Here is a 22,822-nt window from a genome sequence, read left to right on the forward strand (position 1 = left end):
TGTGAGCGGTGCCAAACATCCTTTTTCAGAGCTATTCTAAGTCTGGCCCTCACTACACTTATGGTAAGTCTGTGTACACTACTTCTAAACCAGCCTCATCTCAGTACATGCAGTTCTGAAAATGCAAGCACTGATCCAAGGTCTGTTTTGGTTAAAGCGCTACACAAAGGATTGGTAGGAATTTTTGCATGTAATTTTCAGGATATGTCCAAAATATATCTCCAGTAATAGTGGAATGATAGTATTTCACAGTATTACTTGCCTGCCAAAGTTGTAATTGTCTGTGATATTCGCCTATTGATTTCTCCCGCCGGAGCGGCGTCTTTTGTCAAAATGGGAAAGCCGTTTCGAATTTGTGGCTGTGTTAAGTGGAAATCGGGTCAAGTGGTCAATGTAGAAATCACTCTGTCATCTCCTGGTTGTTAAAATTCTACACTGTTCGCTCAATTTCAGTTGGGGAGAAAACAAGCACTGAATAGTGTAGGGCATCATTGTACCATCTAAATCACCGTGAAATCTTTTCAATAACAAAAAAATATCGTTTTTACAGCAGTTTGAAGCTGGTGGAGCAAAACCGAAAGTAAAAAGGCTCAAGCCTTAGTCTCTGCCATGTTACAGGGAAATGGGATACAGGGGAGGAGGAGATTTGTTTTGAATGCAGCCTAGTGCTGTTGCAATTCACTTAGCTTCCACATAAGGGAGAAATTCTGGGTGTAGCACCTAGACCCTAAGAATTCTCAGAATTTGAGTAGGGCAGGCTTTTCCTGGATCTGTACTTTGATGCAACTCTTACCTGACGTGAGCAAGAAGTTGCCGTTAATACTAATGTGCGACATTCAACTCAAGGTCCTCATCTCAAGTCAAATCGCACCTGTTCAAAAACAAATGGCGTGTTTCTCAGCTCAGTTGAAAGCTTTGCAGAATATCTCCAAAGAGACACGATTCCTTTCTTCGACACCGATGCCATCATGAATCGCACAACATTTCACAGCATCAGTTACAAAATATAATCGAACACGTCTGCACAAACAAATGCAATGCCTTTCTGTAAAGGCCTTTACATCTTCCCCATACACTATTCTACAGCATCATGAGTCAAACTCAAACACTTTCATGTCCCCATCAGCCTATTCACTGTCTGAAGACTACAAAAGCCCTTGTCTTCTCTTCTCAGAAAACCAATGTTTGTTTACACAAAGACTAGTTTATCCCTACGAGAATGAGTTTATCCGCCTTTGGATTCCATTCTCTGCTCTCTCCATCGACAAGGCTTTTTGACAGCTCCTCATTGGATGTCCTTGAGGTGGTGGCTGCGACGGCGCCCGCAGCACATGGTAAATACAGCAACGTGTGTGTGTGTGCACATAATTACGTGGAGCTGTTTGAATAGCTACACACACACACACACACGTTCTGGAGTTGTTTCAATAGCTGTAAGTCTTCCACCGATGTCGGTGTGTCCGGGAGCGCTTGTCGCTACATTGTTTGTATTGCGTTTGTATTGCTGAGGATCATGGCGCTAACAGACGCTAATGTCCTCCTACTGATCCATTGAAGGGCAAGAAAAATAAACAAACCTAAAGCAATTACTTCATCCTCCGAGGGACATTGTTATTGATGCTTTACAGTCAAGCTGCATTACTGCTGAATGACAAGGCCCATTTCATTTCTTTACATTGTACAGTCGTGGCCAAAAGTTGAGAATGACACAAATTTACATTTTCACAAAGTCTGCTGCCTCAGTTTGTATGATGGCAATTTGCATATACTCCAGAATGTTATGAAGCGTGATCAGATGAATTGCAAAATCCCTCTTTGCCATGCTAATGAACTGAATCCCATAAAAACATTTCCACTGCATTTCAGCCCTGCCACAAAAGGACCAGCTGACATCATGTCAGTGATTCTCTCGTTAACACAGGTGTGAGTGTTGACAAGGACAAGGCTGGAGATCACTCTGTCATGCTGATTGAGTTCGAATAACAGACTGGAAGCTTCAAAAGGAGGGTGGTGGTGGAATCATTGTTCTTCCTCTGGGAAACATGGTTACCGGCAAGGAAACACGTGTCATCATCATTGCTTTGCACAAAAAGGGCTGCCAGTAAGATTGCACCTAAATCAACCATTTATTGGATCATCAAGAACTTCAAGGAGAGCGGTTCAATTGTTGTTAAGGCTTCAGGGTGCCCAAGAAAGTCCAGCAAGCGCCAGGGCCATCTCCTAAAGTTGATTCAGCTGCGGGATCGGGACACCACCAGTACAGAGCTTGCTCAGGAATGGCAGCAGGCAGGTGTGAGTGCATCTGCACGCACAGTGAGGCGAAGACTTTGAGGATGGCCTGGTGTCAAGAAGGGCAGCAAAGAAGCCACTTCTCTCCAGGAAAAACATCTGCTGAGGACTGGGGTAAAGTAATTTTCTCTGATGAATCCCCTTTCCGATTGTTTGGGGCATCCGGAAAAAAGCTTGTCCGGAGAAGACAAGGTGGGAGCTACCATCAGTCCTGTGTCATGCCAACAGTAAAGCATCCTGAGACCATTCATGTGTGGGGTTGCTTCTCAGCCAAGGGAGTGGGCTCACTCACAATTTTGCCTAAGAACACAGCCATGAATAAAGGATGGTACCAACACATCCTCCGAGAGCAACTTCTCCCAACCACCCAGGAACAGTTTGGTGACGAACAATGCCTTTTCCAGCATGATGGAGCACCTTGCCATAATGCAAAAGTGATAACTAAGTGGCATTTTGGGTCCATGGCCAGGAAACTCCCCAGACCTTAATCTCATTGAGAACTTGTGGTCAAGGAGACGTGGAGGAGGCCGTAGGAGGGAAACAACCCAGCAGCAGGACCGCTACCTCCGCCTTTGTGCAAGGAGGAGCACTGCCAGAACACTGCAAAATGACCTCCAGCAGGCCACAAATTCTGCATGTGTCAGCATATGGTCTCACAAGGGGTCTGAGGATTTCATCTCGGTACCTGGGTTGTTGCCCTCCTACGGCCTCCTCCACGTCTCCTGATGTACTGGCCTGTCTCCTGGTAGCGCCTCCATGCTCTGGACACTACGCTGACAGACACAGCAAACCTTGCCACAGCTCGCATTGATGTGCCATCCTGGATGAGCTGCACTACCTGAGCCACTTGTGTGGGTTGTAGACTCCGTCTCATGCTACCACTAGAGTGAAAGCACCGCCAGCATGCAAAAGTGACCAAAACATCAGCCAGGAAGCATAGGAACTGGTCTGTGGTCAAAGTGGTCTGTGGTCACCACCTGGGGAACCACTCCTTTATTGGGGGTGTCTTGCTAATTGCCTATAATTACCACCTTTTGTCTATTCCATTTGCACAACAGCATGTGAAATTTATTGTCAATCAGTGTTGCTTCCTAAGTGGACAGTTTGATTTCACAGAAGTGTGATTGACTTGGAGTTACATTGTGTTGTTTAAGTGTTCCCTTTATTTTTTTGAGCAGTGTATTTTGGGTGGAACGAACAGTTGACTGAAGAGGGGACGGCCTGGGATTCGTGCGGTTGGGTCCATTTCTGCTGTAACATGGACTCTTGACAACGTGATGAAACTTTGTTGCTCTTTGCTGAAACGAGTCTTCGGCTGCCTAGGCAACACCCCCCTCCAGGCAGCAGCAGCGCACAGAAATACATTGAATATAAAGGGCTTGGAACCTCTGACAATTTGAATGGTAAACTAGCAATGGCTGCCTGTTATTGTGATGCAATAATTTCCATGGTAATGTAGAATGTTCATACAAATTCTGTTAACTGATGTGGCTCATGCAATGGAATGCATTTTTTGTAATGTCAGTTGAGTTTAATCAAATGACAGCACATGTTGATGGGTCAAAGGTCAAATAGGGGAGGGGCTGCTTATATTTGTCCTGTTTCACTGCAAGTAAAAGTCGGTAACCTGTACAAGTGACAGGTGTGAAATATGTGTTTTTTGTATATCCCAACTCCCCCCGGAGAGTGGGGTCATGGCCAGGGATCAGCCATTACTGGGGAAAGGTGGATACCTAGTCAGTTGTACAACTGAATGCATTCAACTGAAATGTGTCTTCCGCGGGTGGGGGCTGCCATAATTGAAATCCACGTCTTTGGCGCCCGGGGAACATTGGGTTAACTGCCTTGTTCAGGGGCAGAATGACAGATTTCTACCTTGTCAGCTCGGGGATTCGATCCAGCAACCTTTTGGTTACTGGCCCAACGCTCTAACCATTAGGTTACCTGCCACCCCAGAGACCATAGAGCAATTAGCGTTAAGTGCCTTGCTCAAGGGCAGATTGACATTTTTTTTTTACCTTGTCGGCTGGGGGATTCAAACGGGCAACCTTTGGCCTACTGGCCCGATGCTCTTACAGCTCTAGCCTATCTATCGCCTGCTTTGCTCCTATAGGTACACTCGCAATGGCCGCCAGTCCACCCATTATGCCATCATTGACTTGAGTGGGGAAGCCTGTTCTATTCATTCTATTTCTATCGCAGCACATGCAGTCAGAAGAAGAGAAAAGGTGTCTTAAAAATTGATACTATAAAAAAAAAAATTGAAATGCTATTTGAACAGTTATTACGGTGACAGGCAGTCATTTGGCAGGCTAATTAGAGTAATCCAAACATCCATGTCCGTCAGTCCTATTTCAAGCCTAACACACAAATCACAGTTTTGCACGTGCACACACAAAGTTAGAGCCCACACAGTTCCATCCACAATGCCAGTCATTCACACATAGAAAGAATAACTGTAGGTTAAGTTAAGCGCAGTAAGTGAAGCAGCATTCATTTCTTTCTGTCCCTAGTCCCATCCTGTCTTCCTGTGGGTCTCTCCTCGCCTCCTGCTCTGTAGTCTGTATCCTCTCTAAGGCTGGGCCCCCATGGGTCTTGCCAAATGACACACACAAGACAGACACAGGATCGCTCACACGCACGCGGCCGGCATATTTTAATAATAGTGCCATGCTGGCCATTTGTCCCTGAACATCGCTGACACAGAAACATGACTGGAGCAGCAGCTGAGAGATGAGTCACTATGAAACTGTGGAGAGAGAGCAGCAGGACACAGCCGCTATTCATTACACACTTACCAAATCAGGTGGTCGGACATACAGATACTCACTCACACCTCTGCCACGGTGCTGTCATATAAATCTGTAATAACCCAATCCACTGCCACTTATCATTAGTTCTGTCAAACTATTCGACCTCTCCATCACTTTTATGACATGGAGCGAGCAGTCTGAAACACCTCCCACACAGTCACACACACACACACACAGTGCAATGGTGTCACACACAGCCCTCACTCACTCTGCTTACTGAGATGATGTAAGGTCTTACTAACACAAATGGTCACTCTCACATGACGGTCTCCATCTCACGCCTGCCTGCACAGGAGAACACACCGCCACTCACTCAATCATTATTAACAGGCAAAAAAATCAAGACATTGACCATCATATGTCTAAAGTATTTGCTCAAGGCTATTGACCAGTGCAACAGTACACAGAAGAATCTATGCTCCCGTCTCTTCAATGTCTATAGCAGGGCTGTTCAATGTCGGTCCTGGAGGGGCAAAACCCATCCGGTTATCCTCCTCTCCTTCTAATCAGGGACTAATTCAGACCAGGGACACCAGGTGAGTGCAGTTAACTACCAGGTAGGAACAAAACCCAGAAGGACCGGAATATTAACAGCCCTGGTCTATAGGAATGTGAATGAGAGAATAAAACAGTGCCTTTGAGAAGAGGGCCTTGGATGGACAACCTGGATTCTATATAAATCTTTGCATTTGACTATTATTTGTATTGTTTGTCCTATAGCTCACCAATATACACTGAGTACAAAACATTAGGAACATCTGCTCTTTCCATGACATAGACTGACCAGGTGAATCCAGGTGACAGCTATGATCCCTTATTGATGTCACTTGTTAAATCCTCTTCAATCAGTGTAGAAAAAGTGGAGGAGACCAGTTAAAGAAGGATTTTTAAGCCTTGAGACAATTGAGACATGGATTGTGTACGTGTGCCATTCAGAGGGTGAATGGGTAAGACAAAAGATTTAAGTACCTTTGAACGGGGTAGTAGCTGCCGGTGCGGTTTGAATGTGTCAAGAACTGCAGCGCTGCTGGGTTTATCACACTCAATAGTTTCCCGTGTGGCTCAAGAAAAGTACAACACCCAAACGACATCCAGCCAACTTGACACAACTGTGGGAAGCGTTGGAGTCAACATGGACCAGCATCCCTGTGGAACGCTTTCGACACCTTGTAGAGTCCATGTTCCGACGAATTGAGGCTGTTCCGAGGGCAAAAAGGGGGGGGGGGGGGCACTCACTATTAGGAAGGTGTTCCTAATGTTTTGTAGTTCACATTTCGAAAGGGGATCAACGTACTGTACTATAACACACAAATCGACACTTGATCGGTACTAAACGTTTGCGACCTCCACCAGATCGTCTCTAGATCCCAAGTGGCGCACGGCCTAAGGCACTGCATCTCAGTGCAAGAGGCGTCACTACAGACCCTGGTTCGATTCCAGGCTGTATCACAACCGGCCTTGATTGGGAGTCCCATAAGGCGGCGCACAATTGGCCCAGCGTTGTCCGGCTTAGGGTTTGGCCGGGGTAGGCGGTCATTGTAAATAAGAATTTGTTCTTAACTGACTTGCATAGTTAAACAAAGGTTAAATAAAACATTTATTAAATTCTGGAAATTGATCTTGGTTTCAAATACTTTTAAATGTATTATTTTTGTACATAATTGTACAGATTAATTTAAATCAGTCTTTCCTATGATATTTAGAATGGTGATCAGCAGTCAGAAAGCTGATCGATACCGCTCTGAAGTGGTTCCTCTCTCTCCCATAGGGATCCTCTTGCCTTGACCGAAGCCCCAGCTCATTACCACGTTGTTTATAGATCTGATCTATGGATCTGCCACTGACCAAGGGAAGTAGACAACCATACCTCTTCCTGTGTATTAATTGGTCCCCCCTGACCCAGAGGGGATGGTAGGACATCTCCACGTTATATGCTTGTTTCCCCTCGCTTGAATAGTTTGCGATCGTCCCGCCTAAAGGGGAAGCAAATCACTGAGCATTGGGGGGAGGGAACGCCATCTCTGCATGTGAAGATGTGAATTCCGCTTTGTTCTGAAAACATTTGCATTCCAAATTTGAACAGTTAAGACTGTCAAGATCACACTAGCTCAGTCACCCAACACCTCGTCCCTTTCACGCTCTGTTCCCTCTCCCCAGCCAGAGATCTCGACACAGCCCGGGTGATAAAAGAGAATCTAAAACCCAAATCAGGAGCAGTGTTTAAGAACTGATAAATAATGTAGAGGGCGTTCTACTGGACAGCAGAGGCTCAGATCTACAGCCAGTGCAGTGCTAGCAGAAAAAGCAGCTCAGAGAGAAAAGTTACGGGGGATACAGATGGGGAGTTGGAGGGTGAGAGAGCAGAAGAGACTATACAGGCATGCAGAGAAGTCATAGCAGCTCTGCTCAGCCAGTCTTCTCTGCCACAGGGCTGTTAAAAAGGTAATGGCATTCTGACAAAGCTGATGCTTTTAAAAACAGGAGCTTTCATCTCAACCAGTGGAGAGGAGAGGGGAGAAAATCCACTATGACATGTGGCACAAATCAACAATTCTAACCAACTGTTTCGTGAGAAAGAGAGAGGGAGAAAAGGGGGAAGAAGAATGCATGCTACGAAAGAGGGTGAAAGAGTGAGAAAGTGCCATGAGGATAAAGAAAGGAACACAGACAGGAAGAGTAGGAATAAGGCAGACGGGGACAGAAAGAGACAGAATAGAGCAAAGAGGCATCTCAACACAGAGGACAGTCATGAAACTGAATGCGGTGCTCGTTCTCAGTTGAATCCACATCCACAGTATAACAGAACTGGTAACGCCTGTAAGTCAAGAGAAGACTTGTGAGCAACCCACAAGTGAGCAATTGTAATCTGTGCACTGACTAATCGTCATGTTTTACCCTTCAAAGCCAAGAGTTCTTTAGCAATGCCTGTCAGTTGTTATGCAAGCTGTCACAGACGGCAATACAACATGTAGGCTACATCATTATCGATCTCATAGGAGTCGTGCACAAATCGAGCTAGCTACAGCAGCAACCACCTACTACGCACATTGCTGTGGGAGTGTGGGTAGTTGCATTGCTCCCTTCTCTGCCATTAGCGGTGGTTGGTTTGTGTACAGCAGTGAAGAAGAAACCCTGGGAGGTATAAAATATTAACGAGGGCCCATTAGGAAGCGGAGAGTGGGTTAGCTAGGTGAGGATGAGCTCTTGAGGAGAGGAGACGAGTAGAGCAATGCACCCATTGAACCCATTCAGAGGCAGAGCAGAGGCCCAACACCGGGTTAGTGTGGAGGCGAGATATTGAGGAGGACTTGAGATGTTTCAACTTTGAAGATGATTAGACGAGATGCGATGAAAGTCTCAATCCCAGCTCACCACAGATCGTCGTTGTTGTGTGTCACGTGTATATTTGTCTGTACGTATGCGTCACAAGAGGTTGGTGGTACCTTAATTGGGGAGAACTGGCTCGTGGCAATGGCTGGAGCGGAAAGGTATTAAACACATCAAAACACACGGTTTGATGCCATTCCTTTCATGCCGTTCAAGCCACTATTATGAGCCATCCTCCCCTGAGCAGCCTCCACTGGTATGCGTGTGTATCTCTGTGCAAAGTATAGAAGAGGAAAGGAATAGGTAGGACATGTACAGGTATAGAAACTGACAATGGTTTTGGCCCAACCTACCCAGCGTCTATTTTGGGACTGTGTATCAGTCAGTCACGTGGGCTGGCGGGGTGATGGATCATGATGAGATTAGCCCGTATGCAGCGCCGCCGTGCCAGGAGTCTGGTGTCACTTTCACTCAGACTCTTTATCAATAATGAGCCACTGGCAGCATGCTACGCTGCTCGAGGATATGCCATGATAGCCAAGGGGACCAAATAGGCCTAAAGTACACCAGTACAGCAATTGTAGTATTGTAGTTTAACATATGTTGGGCTAAATTAGCAATGTAACGCTAAGCTATGCTAATGTAATACCCAAGAAAGGGTTTAACACACAGCCATGAATGTATAGCTATATAGATAGATACACTGGTGGAACATACATGGCTAAATCTGCTACAGTGCACTAGCTACATCCCACGGGAACAAGAGACAAAAATAGGCAACGTGAATAATTTATAGTACAGGGGGACATATGTGGGCTAATGTGCCATAGCTGGGCATGCTATGGACTCCTAGCCAGGAAATAGAGTGTGTGTGTGTGTGTGTGTGTGTGTGTGTGTGTGTGTGTGTGTGTGTGTGTGTGTGTGTGTGTGTGTGTGTGTGTGTGTGTGTGTGTGTGTGTGTGTGTGTACACACACACACACACACACACACACACACACCTTGGAGTTGGAAGTTTACATACACCTTAGCCAAATACATTTAAACTCAGTTAAAGTGGTGACCCAAGACAGGGCATTTTTACTAGGATTTAATGTCAGGAATTTTTCACAATTACTGACATTTAATCCTAGTAAAAAATCCCTGTTTTAGGTCAGTTAGGATCACCACTTTATTTTAAGAATGTGAAATGTCAGATTAATAGTAGAGAGAATGATTTATTTCAGCTTTTATTTATTTCATCACATTCCCAGTGGGTCAGAAGTTTACATACACTCAATTAGTATTTGGTAGCATTGCCTTCAAATTGTTTAACTTGGGTCAAACGTTTCGGGTAGCCTTCTACAAGCTTCCCACAATAATTTGGTTGAATTTTGGCCCATTCCTCCTGACAGAGCTGGTGTAACAGTCAGGTTTGTAGGATCCTTGCTCGCACACGCTTTTTCAGTTCTGCCCACTAATGTTCTATGGGATTGACGTCAGGGCTTTGTGATGGGCACTCCAATACCTTGACTTTGTTGTCCTTAAGCAATTTTGCCACAACTTTTGAAGTATGCTTGGGGTCATTGTCCATTTGGAAGACCCATTTGCGACCAAGCTTTAACTTCCTGACTGATGTCTTGAGATGTTGCTTCAATATTTCCGCATAACATCCTGACTAATGATACAGCAATTGCTGTCTATTTTGTGAAGTGCACCAGTCCCTCCTGCAGCAAAGCACCCCCACAACATGATGCTGCCAGCCCCGTGCTTCACAGTTGGGATGGTGTTCTTCAGCTTGCAAGCCTCCCCCTTTTTCCTCCAAACATAACGATGGTCATTATGGCCAAACAGTTCTATTTTTGTTTCATCAGACCAGAGGACATATCTCCAAAAAGTACGATCTTTGTCCCCATGTGCAGTTGCAAACTGTAGTCTGGCTTTTTTATGGCGGTTTTGGAACAGTGGCTTCTTACTTGCTGAGCGGCCTATCAGGTTATGTCGATATAGGACTCGTTTTACTGTGGATATAGATACTTTTGTACCCGTTTCCTCCAGCATCTTCACAAGGTCCTTTGCTGTTGTTCTGGGATTGATTTGCACTTTTCACACCAAAGTACGTTCATCTCTAGGAGACAGAACACGTCTCCTTCCTGAGCGGTATGCCGGCTGCGTGGTCCCAAAGTGTTTATACTTGCGTACCATCGTTTATACAGATGAAAGTTATTCTTCAGGCGTTTGGAAATTGCTCCCAAGGACTTGTGGAGGTCTACAATTTTTTCTGAGGTCTTGGCTGATTTCTTTTGATTTTCCCATGATGTCAAGCAAAGAGGCACTGAGTTTGAAGGTAGGCCTTGAAATACATCCACAGGCACACCTCCAATTGACTCAAATGATGTCAATTAGCCTATCAGAAGCTTCTAAAGCCATGACATCATTTTCTGGAATTTTCCAAGCTGTTTAAAGGCAGTCAACTTAGTGTATGTAAACTTCTGACCCACTGGAATTGTGATAGTGAATTACAAGTTAAATAATCTGTCTGTAAACAATTGTTGGAAAAATTACTTGTGTCATGCACAAAGTAGATTAACCATGGAGAAAGTCCCTCCAAACATGGGCAGAATTGTCAAGAGTTGAACAGGGCTTGGATTTAACTGATTAAGTACCAATGAGGTGGCCATTCTAATTTTCAGAACCTTGCCAGGTAGAGAGTTTTATTTATTTGTTGTATTTTTATGATACCTCTTTTTCTCCCCAATTTCATGGTATCCAATTACAGTCCCATCGCTGCAACTCCCGTACGGACTCGGGAGAGGCGAACATTGAGAGCCGTGTGTCCTCCGAAACACAACCCTGCCAAGTCACACTGCTTTTGACACAAAAGGCTGTGCTGTTAGCCCACCAGGCGAACCAATGTGTCGGAGGAAACACCGTACAACACCTGGAGACCGCGTACAACACCTGGAGACCGTGTCAGCGAGCACTGCGCCCGGCCCACCACAGGAGTCACTAGTGCGTGATGGGCCGGCTGCGACAGAGACTGGACTTGAACCAGGATCTCTAGTGGCACAGCAAGCACTGTGATGCAGTGCCTCAGACCACTACGCCACTCGGGAGGCCAGAAAGACAGAGTTGATTTCATGCAACAGGGTGGTACTCATATTGTGGTTCAGGTCATCATTAAAAGTTGAAAGTTAAGAAAATTAGTTACAACGACTCCATGTAAATGATACATCTAAATACACAAGATACAGTATTCTAAAATACAAGAAGGTTATTTTAGGTCCAGTTTCATTTTCATGAGTGGTTTTCACATGAACCCAGAGTCAGTCAGAGTGTGACAGGTAAGAGTGTAAGTGTTAGGAATTTTGTTAATAAATAGTTAAAACAAATTCTAGCTTTAGATAAAACTATAACTAATTGAACTCTGCATGCCTGGGGAAAAGAGATTTGTGTTGTGGGTCATAAAATAAGCAGAAAGGGTCGTTAAACTATGGTTGAACTGACCCAACTTAGCCCTGAGGTGTTTAGATAAACTTTTTAGGTCTTCCATTATCTTGAGTTGTCTGCTAAAGTGGTAATCAATTATAGTGAGCCTTCAGGATAAATGATTATATGGTGTTTCATGTGAGTGCCCTGTGAGGTTAAAATGAACTTTTGAACCTGTTTTCTATTTGTCAGGACAATGAGACTCATTCTGTAACCTATGACGTCATATCTTGTATATAAATCTGTGTTTATGATCAAATGGGAGCTTGCTCCGAGAATAAACCCTATTATCTAATTTTAATAAGACTGTATCCTGTCTATTTTATGTTAATAAGTATCTTACAAATTCTTATAAATAGACAGATTGAATTTAATTAATGAGTACATTAGAGGAATGATTTAATTCCACTAACAGTAAGTTCAGCTCAGTGCTAGTATTATTAGTTACAGCATCATAGAGAGGTCTGTGGTCCAGAAGTGGTCTCTGGTCTGTGGCCTAGCAGTAGGCCTATGTCCTGAGGCTGAAAGAGACTGAATGCTTTCACACTCCTACACTCCTCCTCTCTCCTACCAGCTGGTACTGACCTCTGGCTCACTCAGCCCACACTCAGCTGGTGTGTTTCTCTCCCTCTCTTCACGCTTGCCTTCTCCTTTCTACTTACTGTCCTTCCCACGCTCAAATCTCCTTTCCATTCAATACTTCCTTCTCTCTCCTTCCTTCCGTCCTTCCACCTCACCCACCTCTCCATCCGCCTCTCCTCCCCCCTTACCTTCCTTCCACCTCTCCTCCCCCCTTACCTTCCTTCCACCTCTCCTCCCCCCTTACCTTCCTTCCACCTCTCCTCCCCCCTTACCTTCCTTCCACCTCTCCTCCCCCCTTACCTTCCTTCCACCTCTCCTCCCCCCTTACCTTCCTTCCACCTCTCCTCCCCCCTTACCTTCCTTCCACCTCTCCTCCCCCCTTACCTTCCTTCCACCTCTCCTCCCCCCTTACCTTCCTTCCACCTCTCCTCCCCCCTTACCTTCCTTCCACCTCTCCTCCCCCCTTACCTTCCTTCCACCTCTCCTCCCCCCTTACCTTCCTTCCACCTCTCCTCCCCCCTTACCTTCCTTCCACCTCTCCTCCCCCCTTACCTTCCTTCCACCTCTCCTCCCCCCTTACCTTCCTTCCACCTCTCCTCCCCCCTTACCTTCCTTCCACCTCTCCTCCCCCCTTACCTTCCTTCCACAGACAGATACAGACTGGTATGTGTGGGTGGTGGGTCACTGAGGTAGAGTAAGAGGAGGGAGAACATGGGAACTCACCCTGGGTTGCCAGTTCTCATACTGCTTCTGCAGGTTGGCCCCAATGGTCTCCAGGGCTTTCTGTGGACTCATGGACAGAGGGTCTGGAGGAGAGGAAACAGACACTCATTATCAAAAGGACAACATTAGACTTGGGTACAACCAGCACAGCAACAAAGTAGTGAAATGCACAAAAATGACCACATTACTCATAATACTTGCACTGATATTTATCTAGAAGCATTGCTGTTATTTCATAGTTTTGATGTCTTCACTATTATTCTACAATGTAGAAAATAGTAAAAATAAAAACCCTTGAATGAGTAGGTCTGTCCAAACTATTGATCGTTACTGTACATCAATCTACACACAATACCCAATAACACACACTGTATACAGATGTTACTTCAGATCTGCAATACTTTTACCTTCCCATCTTGTAAAAGCAATGCTTTTAAATGAGTAGGTGTCCAAACTTTTGACTGGTACTGTAAATGCTACAATTGTGAGCTGCAGTATTCCACACATTATTTGGATTAAGAGTCCTCCAGCCCAGTTCATATGCCACAACACAGAGATCAGATAAATCCCAATAGTGCCATCACAATGAAGCAGAAATTCAGCTGAGACAGTTAACCCAATAGAGAACCAGTATCACAATCCCTCGCCATTTGTTTAGTAGGGCTGTTTCTCTTATCAAATTAAACTACATAAGACGGAGAAATCTCCCCAGCGCTTCGGATTGAAATATTGACAAGAAGAAATCAAATTGTATAAAGCATAGCGCATATTATAGATTGAGATACCAAATTCTGCCCACAATGCAGAGAATTACATGATTGATTTAGAAATTACCGGATGTATTGACAATATGCATATGCAGGGACACTGACAATGTTTTGGGGACAAAGTACATTTATTGATAGATGATATATTTTCAGTAGCCAGCAAGTTAAGGAAATGTATATTGTGCAGTATAACGCAACTGCAGTTAGTAAATGTAAGATGACCCTAAAGTGGTATGATGCATTCATTTCTCTTCAGATAGGGACCTATAAAATGAAGGAAGGAGGGAGGGGGTGGGGTGAGGAGGGTGGGTCAGAGAAGAAGAATGATAGCTAATGATTGTGCATTTAAGGTTATTCTAGACAGTTCTTTAAATAAACCATGATCTGATGATTGACAGTTTGCATTGTGCTCAGTCAAAGTCTACAATGAAACAGGAGTAGACTGTCAGAAGTCTTTGCTTTTTTGAATGTGTTAAGTGCTTCCTTTCATAAACTCTACCATCAAACAGTCTTGAGTTTCATGTGGTTTCTTTTTGTCAAACCATCTGTGGGGGTGTATCGTTTAATTATTACTGTAATTTTGTCTGTCTGGTTTCTTCTCAGTTGTCTAATATAGTGTTATGAGATTACTTACAAAACGTGGATGTAGGGCTGGGCAATATGGTCATATCATCTCACAATATTTTTCTCATTTTTCAACGGTATGAAGATATTTAATGTTTTGGAATAACAAAAGCTCTAAATATGCTTCAGGAGGAGTGCATGATCCTAGTGTGGCAACAAATACACTAAGTGGTTTTAAAATGGAGCTCTCTTTTGATTATTTTATACTCTTCAAACTTCAACCCAATGTTTTAGTTGTTGCATTTTTCATACATTTCTGAATTTCCTTCACTAATTTGTTATAATTCACAAAGTAAAACATTCGTTTTTACTTTGTATGGTTCTGTTTTGTGAAAAGGTCACTTTTCCTTTATCAGAATAATAATAATTTTCTATAAACAGGTTTCCATCAAACCTTTTTATGCGAGTAAAGTACACGTCGGATAAAACAAATTCACGACAGGCTTGATGGAAACAGCAAAAGTCGGTAAACTCTCCAAATGTCGACAAAAAAAAAGGTGGGATCTTTGTGTGTAAAATTAATTATGCGAGAAATGGTGGTGGAAATGCTTTTATGTGCAAATATTGATATAATAACCATCATTTCGAAGTAAACTTGGAGTCACACAATGACGTGTGGTCCTCCCACTAGGCTACAGATGAAATAGGTATTGATGAACTTCACAGGGTGGTGAAAGTGCAAGGTGATGAGCTTGACGCTCCTTTTCAATAAATATTGAGGGTATTATGGTGACATGTTTATCGATTCTGCAGTTAAACAAATAAAAATAATCTTGCTCTTTGGTCCATAATAATCTTGTAATGTAGGTTGACACTAGGCTATACCGGCACTGTATCTGCGAGCTGTTGGTTAGAGCGCATGTGCCAATACCAGAGTGGGGAAATTCACTACATAACTCAAAAATTTGTGACAAAACCAGCAGTAGAGTTGAAAATGCATTGGAAACCCATTTAACTTGTATTTTTTATTCAGTACATTGGAATTTAACCACAAAATATATTTTAAATGTGCACTACGTCATCACGCGCAGCCTTTTACCAACAAGTAAATTTGATGGAAACCCATCTCTGGTTTGAAAATGAGAATATTCTAAAATATGCAATAAACTACATGCGCATGAAAATCTGTCGCCAATTGGATGGAAACCTAGTTTAAGACCATATATTTTCAAATGGATTCAATGAATGTACTTTTGCCACAAGGGGCATTGTGCCAACTGGCTTATGTGCCTTTTTTTGTTGAGCAAAACTTTTTGTGTAAGGCATTACACAGCGCATTGACCCCTTCCCAGCGTCGTCGTGATATGTCGAGTTTCCTTGTAGGCTTATTTGGCGGGAAACTGAAGCCAGCTGTATGGCCCATTGCCTGTGTGAGTCTCTCTGGGGCACAACTTTCACTTGGGAAAAGGGGTCATGTCCCTCCCACATTCTGAAATTGCATTTTTGTCATTGCAATGTGATACAAAAAGTGGCAAAGGTGTGCTTTAGGACATAAGGTCGCCTCCGAGCGGTCGGGTAGGCTATTTGAAGTGTTCCGCTAGCTGGATTTAGGACCACGCAGATGCCACAGGGCAGGCTGACAGGCTGTGTGAAGGCAAAGCTTCTGGAAGGCTGGCTGGACCAGCACAGGAGAGTTGAGGATAGTTCAGTGTGTATGTGTTGCGCTCTTCCACAAAGTTGTAAAAGCAAGCAGAGCAAAAACTGTCTACTCTTTAGTTGACTGATGTAGCTGGCAAGGTAACTGCTGTTTAACTTAACGGGAAAAAAACTAAACTGAGCTAGTATTGTAACATTAGGTAATGTTTCATCCCCTCTTGACTGAGGTACATTAATAAGCTATGCTAGCTAGTAGCTACCACAGTCAGGTCAGCTCTAGCCTCTAGTCCGATAGCAATATGATGTGGCTATTGTTACTAACAGCTGTTTGTATGGAAATTTTAAGTCTTTGTTTTGCCCCTTTCAGAATTAAATTAACGTTGCTAGCTTTCGCCAGTTGGTGTACATTAGAGAGAACTGGGGAAAAGTTAGCTAACATTAGCTAATATTTCTGCCTCAATCACACTAGACCTGAATCAAACGATGAAACCATCAACAAAACGATTTAAGATTCCTATTCTGACGCTTTTTCAGTGCCTTGTGAGTTTTATTAGACAGTATGGCAATGTAACTTTATTGATCAGTTTCCCTAGCTAATTCCCTACTTTTCACATTGACACAGTTATAAACAGCGCTAACGTTACAGACGCCACTGTCATTGTGCACAGTAGAGGTCTGCCCGGGACCTATTTCTTGATTTTCTGTCCGACTCCCACCCGCTACCAGAAGAACTGGTCCCAAACCCAACCTAGTCCCGCAATGTTATTTTAGCCGTATGTGACGCAGATCACTTGCCATCCATGGTCCCCGCAATTTTATGCCCCTATAGTCAATATCAAATGCACAACAATTACGTAGGAAATAGGTTACATTTCCAGAGATTCTCACATGGCACATAGTGTGTTACTGGGCTGTATCAGCCAATATGATAGATGTAGTTGAAGTGAGCACAGTTGGACAGACTTGCACTTTCTCTTCAGCTATTTTTATAGCCTACCTTTTAGTAGTGGGAAGATTTACAGACAGAAATATGGATGATCAATATTCTAAGCAATGTAGTAAACTATAGCCTAATCATAGGCTTATTCAGGAAGTACATTTCTTCGGAAAGAACTGCCCCGTGCTTCTCATCCCATGCATTGGCTAGAGCCTACTATTGAATTGAGACCACACGGGCACCTGATCTCACAGGTATGGCTACTGAACTGGAAGCAGCAAGAATGAAGACAGCGACACCTGCTACGTATTGCGTAGGCCTATAGGATATAGCCTACCGTTTAGGACGATTTGCAGGCAGAGACAAAAACAGGTCATCAATACTTACTGAAAACGAAAAGGCGAAACGCTTGCTCAGCATAGTATGATGATGAAATGTGTTGATTGCACTTCGACTCACGTTGGTTGAGAGCCCTACACTTCTTTCCATTGTCAATATGTATTTAGATACTGTAGTAAACTACAGTGTCTAATCATATTTCATTTCATATTCAATTTAACCGCCATGTGATTCTCCGTGCATGTAGGCAGCCTACGCTATATCAATGAGACCACACAAACGAGGCGCAGTTGAACTCACGCCCAACTAGGAGAGGTAGGCGACTGAAGTTGAAGCGTGTGTGAGTAACGCGAAAAATATATGTGCTGTTAATACAATAGGTGGGCTAAAGCAAACAAAGCAGAAAGGGGAACGTCGACATGTCTTAGCAGGATCAGATGGTGACAGGGGTCGCAAAATGGTCAGACAGACAATTTTGCAGTATATTAACAAAGTTCCATCTTGAATTGAAGGGTTGACCTACAGTAGTTACAGGACAGCAGTTTAAGCTTAAAGCAACAGTCCGGGAATAATGGTCATTTCAATTATTGAACCATTATATTATCTAAGAATAGAATCAACGTATAAATGTAGACCAAGGTAATTCTTTGTCATCCCTCATTTTTAGGAGGATCAGATGGTGACAGGGATCTCAGCATGCAGCCAGGGAAGACCAGTCTGACGCAGGCGAGGTGAATTTCTACAGATACAACCCTTTATTCTCTCTATGCAGCAAACACTGGACAAGCCAGATGCTATTCTAAGGCAGTCTGACAACCCTCCAAAGTTGATTTCCAAGCTGTATCAAGGGTTGATGGAGGCATTTTCCGATGACACAACACATGGCCTGGTGGAAGCTATTGATGATATGAACATGACTGGGCATTCATCATTATCTCAGACATAAATGACTGCAGTTTAAGACCATCCATAGAACGTACTATATGCCAGTGACACAGAATTACATGCACTCAGAAATGTAATTCCACTGCGGGAGATGTAAAACACAAAAGGGGACATATTTTCATATGTATTCAGACCCCTTGAATTGTTCAACATTGTTACGTTACAGTCTTATTCTAATGGATTAAATAGTGTCTTCCCCCTAACCAATCTATACACAATACCCCATAATGACAAAGCAAAAACAGGTTTGTAGACATTTTTGTAAATGTATATATACAAAAAATATATATATATGACATTTACATAGGTATTCGGACCATTTACTCAGTCCTTTGTTGAAGCACCTTTGGCAGCGAGTACAGCCTTGAATCTTCTTGGGTATAACGCCACAAGCTTGGCACACCTGTATTTGGAGAGTTTCTCCCATTCTTCTTTGCAAATCCTCTCAAGCTCTGTCAGGTTGGATGGGGAGCGTTGCTGCACAGCTATTTTCAGGTCTCTCCAGAGATGTTCGAGCTCTGGCTGGGCCACTCAGTGTCCCAAAGCCACTCCTGCGTTGTCTTGGCAGTGTGCTTAGGGTCATTATCCTGTTGGAAGGTGTACCTTCAACCCCAGTCTGAGGTACTGAGTACTCTGGAGGTTTTCGTCAAGAATCGCTCCGTTCATCTTTCCCTCGATCCTGACTAGTCTCCCAGTCCCTGCCACTGAAAAACATCCCCACAGCATGATACTGCCACCACCATGCTTCACCGTAGGGATGGTGCCAGGTTTCCTCCAGACATGATGCTTGGCATTCAGGCCAGAGAATATTGTTTCTCATGGTCAGAGTCTTTAGGTGTCTTTTGTCAAACTCCAAGCGGGCTGTCATGTGCCTTTTACTGAAGAGTGGCTTCCATCTGGCCACCCTACCATGAAGGCCTGATTGGTGGAGTGCTGCAGAGATGGTTGTCCTTCTGGAAGGTTCTCCCATCTCCACAGAGGAACTTTGGAGCTCTGTCAGAGTGACCACCGGGTTCTTGGTCACCTCCCTGACATAGGCCCTTCTCCCCCGATTGCGCAGTTTGCCTGGTCGGCCAGCTCTAGGAAGACTCATGGTGATTCTAAACTTCTTAGATTTAAGATGGAAGCCATTGTGTTCTTGCGGACCTTCAATGCTCCAGAAATGTTTTGGTACCCTTCCCCAGATCTGTGCCGCGACACAATCCTGTCTCGGAGCTCTACAGACAGCTCCTTCGACCTCATGGCTTGGTTTTTGCTTTGGCACGCACTGTCAACTGTGGGACTATATATAGACAGGTGTGTGCCTTTCCAAATCATGCCCAATCAATTTACCACAGGTGGACTCCAATCAAGTTGTAGAAACATCAAGGCTGATCAATGGAAACAGGATGCACCTGAGCTCAATTTGAAGTCTAATAGCAAAAGGGTCTGAAAACGTATCTAAATAAGGTAAAAATATATATATATATATATAAATTAGCTAACATTTATAAAAACCTGTTTTCGCATCGTCATTATGGGGTATTGTGTGTAGATTGATGAGGAAAACATCAACATCTTATTTAATACCTTTTAGAATAAGGCTGTAATGTAACAAAATGTGGAAAAAGTCAAGGGGTCTGAATACTTTCTGAATGCACTGTGTGGTCTTGTGAAGGCTGGCCAAATTCTGGCAAAGAGTATGTTATTTTATCTCAGCATGTCGACAGATTCTCCCTTCTCCCCGTTTTGTTTGCTTGGAAATGTTGATACTTGAGAAACTGCGTAACCAAGCATTTATAGGGGCTAAGAAATGCATTGTCATTAATTGGAAGGTTGGTTATCCTCCCACAATGTCAAGTTATGCATAACTAGATTTGATTTATTACCAGATTAAGGGTACACTGAACAACTTTTACAAGGTCTGGATGCCTTATATGGAATACTGTACGACTAAAGGTGTCTATTGAAAACATACCCACGTCAGGGGATGTACCCATTTAGGCAATCCCTGGATGCCGTTCTGTGAGTTGTCACTCTGGCCTTGGCCTAACACACCCGAAACCAATCCTGAATGTTTCACTAAGATCCTAAAATTGAGTGGGGTGTGTTGTTTTTTTTGTTTTGTTTCCAAACCATTCCCTTGGGAATAAAAATAAATAAAAAGGTATAATTGAACGGGGAGGAAATTGTGTTGGGAGAGAGTTGAGAAATTTGATATGGTGGATTTCTTAATAAAAACAATCAAAAGTCTTTGTATTTTATTCACGAGTTGCTCATTTGTTAGGCTATTGGTTAAAGGTGCAACACAATATTTATTACCGAATCACCTTTGATTTAGTTCAGTGTTATTAATCACTTAAACATATTTAATAATGATCTCTTACCTAGCCTGATGACTGAGGGCATTTCTGCTGACTTTTTGTTCTAAATAGACGGCATATTGGATTGTGTAAAAATGCGGCCCCCCCCCCACTTCTAAAATCAAAGTAGAGCCTCTTGAGTCTTTTATTAAAGTGAAACAATGTGTCTGTTTGCTGCTTTTCATTAAATCATGCATAGCTGTTCTTTATATGGCCTAAAACCAATGTGTTCAAATGGGCAGAATATTATACTATAGCATACTGAATTTTCATGTGTCATGAAAATAGAAACTGGTAAAAGACCGACATTTGGACGTTTCAATTAAAAATGACTGTCACATGACTATATTAATGTAAACATTGTGATTTTAGATACAAAGTAACAGCCTATGATTAGGCTCAGAGGAAGGCCCAAACAATTGCCAAGGACTCCAACCACCCTAGTCATTTAAAACATATATATATTAGTCATAGAGGGTTCTCTGCTAACACACTATATCTATATACACACACACTAAAGATCTACCCGAGGTTCAACTTTAAGGCAAGGGCATCATTTAAAACTATTTTGATACTCACCTCATATCTTTATAATATGAATGAGATAGTAGTCCATTTTGTTTTTAAATCAGTAGTGGTCCATCTCTACCACTGTTCCCATTTTCAATTCAAAAAAATATTCTTGAGAGATTCACAAAACTATAACATTCGAATGTTGTAAAGTGCTGCCCTACCCTGGCTGGCGAGGAAAAATCATAATAATAATAAGCACAAACTAAAGAATGCTATTTAAGTATTTTATTAACTTAAGATTCTCACCAAGACAGGCAGACAGTCCAAACAGACAAACAGTACAGTAGGCTATACATTGCACATGAAGAATATAGGCTACTTTAAGAGATTTAAGAGAATGAATGCAAATGTATGCTGTTAATGAACAATAACTAGGGCCAATCTATCAACTACCAGATCTGAATAAATGGGTTGGATGGATGGCTTTGATTGTCCAGCAATCTAATTGCAAATTGTTCATATGCTAATAATACAAATATTCTGCTTTAAAAGATCTTGCACTGCTACCCTCAGCATTCATTATTCTTGGAGGTCAGAACAAGCAACAGGGATGTCACCAGGGACTCAGCCCTGAAAACCAGGGACTCAGCCCTGAAAACCAGGGACTCAGCCCTGAAAACCAGGGACTCAGCCCTGAAAACCAGGGACTCAGCCCTGAAAACCAGGGACTGACAGGGTACCGGCAAATCATTGTATTTGTGGTTCTGAGAAAATTGTCTTAAACGCAAGAGTGGATGAATACACAGATAGTAAGCCTGCAATATGAGGAGAAAATTCTAGTCCACCAACTTTCCAGGGGCACTCACTTATCCAAGGTTCTGGTGATGTCCCTGACAAGCAATGGAAACCGAATTTATCATTTTCGTGCTTCCCAAAAATATCCTGGCGCATGAAGGCTACATCTACAGACGGAAATGACACACCGCAAATAAGTCCTTCTGGAAGTGCATCGAATACAATGTTTTCGAATGCTGAGGTCGCATAATGCTCACTGACGGGGTTATCTCCAAGTTATACTGGATACGCGGTTCTTTCAGCGCCTGGGAACATCAACTAGAGGAGCTCAGGACATACTATCAAGGCAACATGGTTTGGGGAGAAGGTTGGACACATTAGAAGAAAGCCAATGTTTCCCATAGGTATGTCTTAATAATGGCTTTATTATTATGAATTATTTGTGTGTGAGGTGAGTATGGAACAGGTTATGCAAGTGTGTGTGTTTGTGTGTTCTTACCGATCCAGCACTCCAGTCTGGCGCAGGGTGACGTCTTGACCACGTCAGGAGGGTCCACGCCCACGTTGAGACACAACACCAGGGCCACACTCACTGTCTTCATCTGGAGAGAGAGACAGAGAAGTCAATACACATGCTTCTCAATACACACTTTGTTTATATGAGATATAATCCCAATACATGCTCTCATATACAGAGCGAAGAGAGACCCTGTTTATTTACATTATTTGGGTGAAGGACATTAATATTTCACAGCTCATAGAGA

At 43.3% G+C, this 22,822-nt stretch overlaps 1 protein-coding gene across 1 annotated transcript in view; it reads right to left on the reverse strand.

Moving 5' to 3' along the window:
* Positions 1-22,822, reverse strand: part of LOC120032502 (regulatory-associated protein of mTOR-like) — a 178,314-nt gene that overhangs the window by 133,881 nt on the left and 21,611 nt on the right. The window contains exons 3-4 of the mRNA XM_038978613.1: positions 22,558-22,660; positions 13,201-13,283 (exon numbers count right to left, since the gene is read on the reverse strand). Of these exons, the coding sequence (XP_038834541.1) occupies positions 13,201-13,283; positions 22,558-22,660 (186 nt within the window). The remainder of the gene's footprint in view (positions 1-13,200; positions 13,284-22,557; positions 22,661-22,822) is intronic.

This window comes from Salvelinus namaycush, chromosome 39 (genome assembly GCF_016432855.1).
Source record: "Salvelinus namaycush isolate Seneca chromosome 39, SaNama_1.0, whole genome shotgun sequence".
NCBI classification, from domain to species: Eukaryota; Metazoa; Chordata; class Actinopteri; order Salmoniformes; family Salmonidae; genus Salvelinus; species Salvelinus namaycush.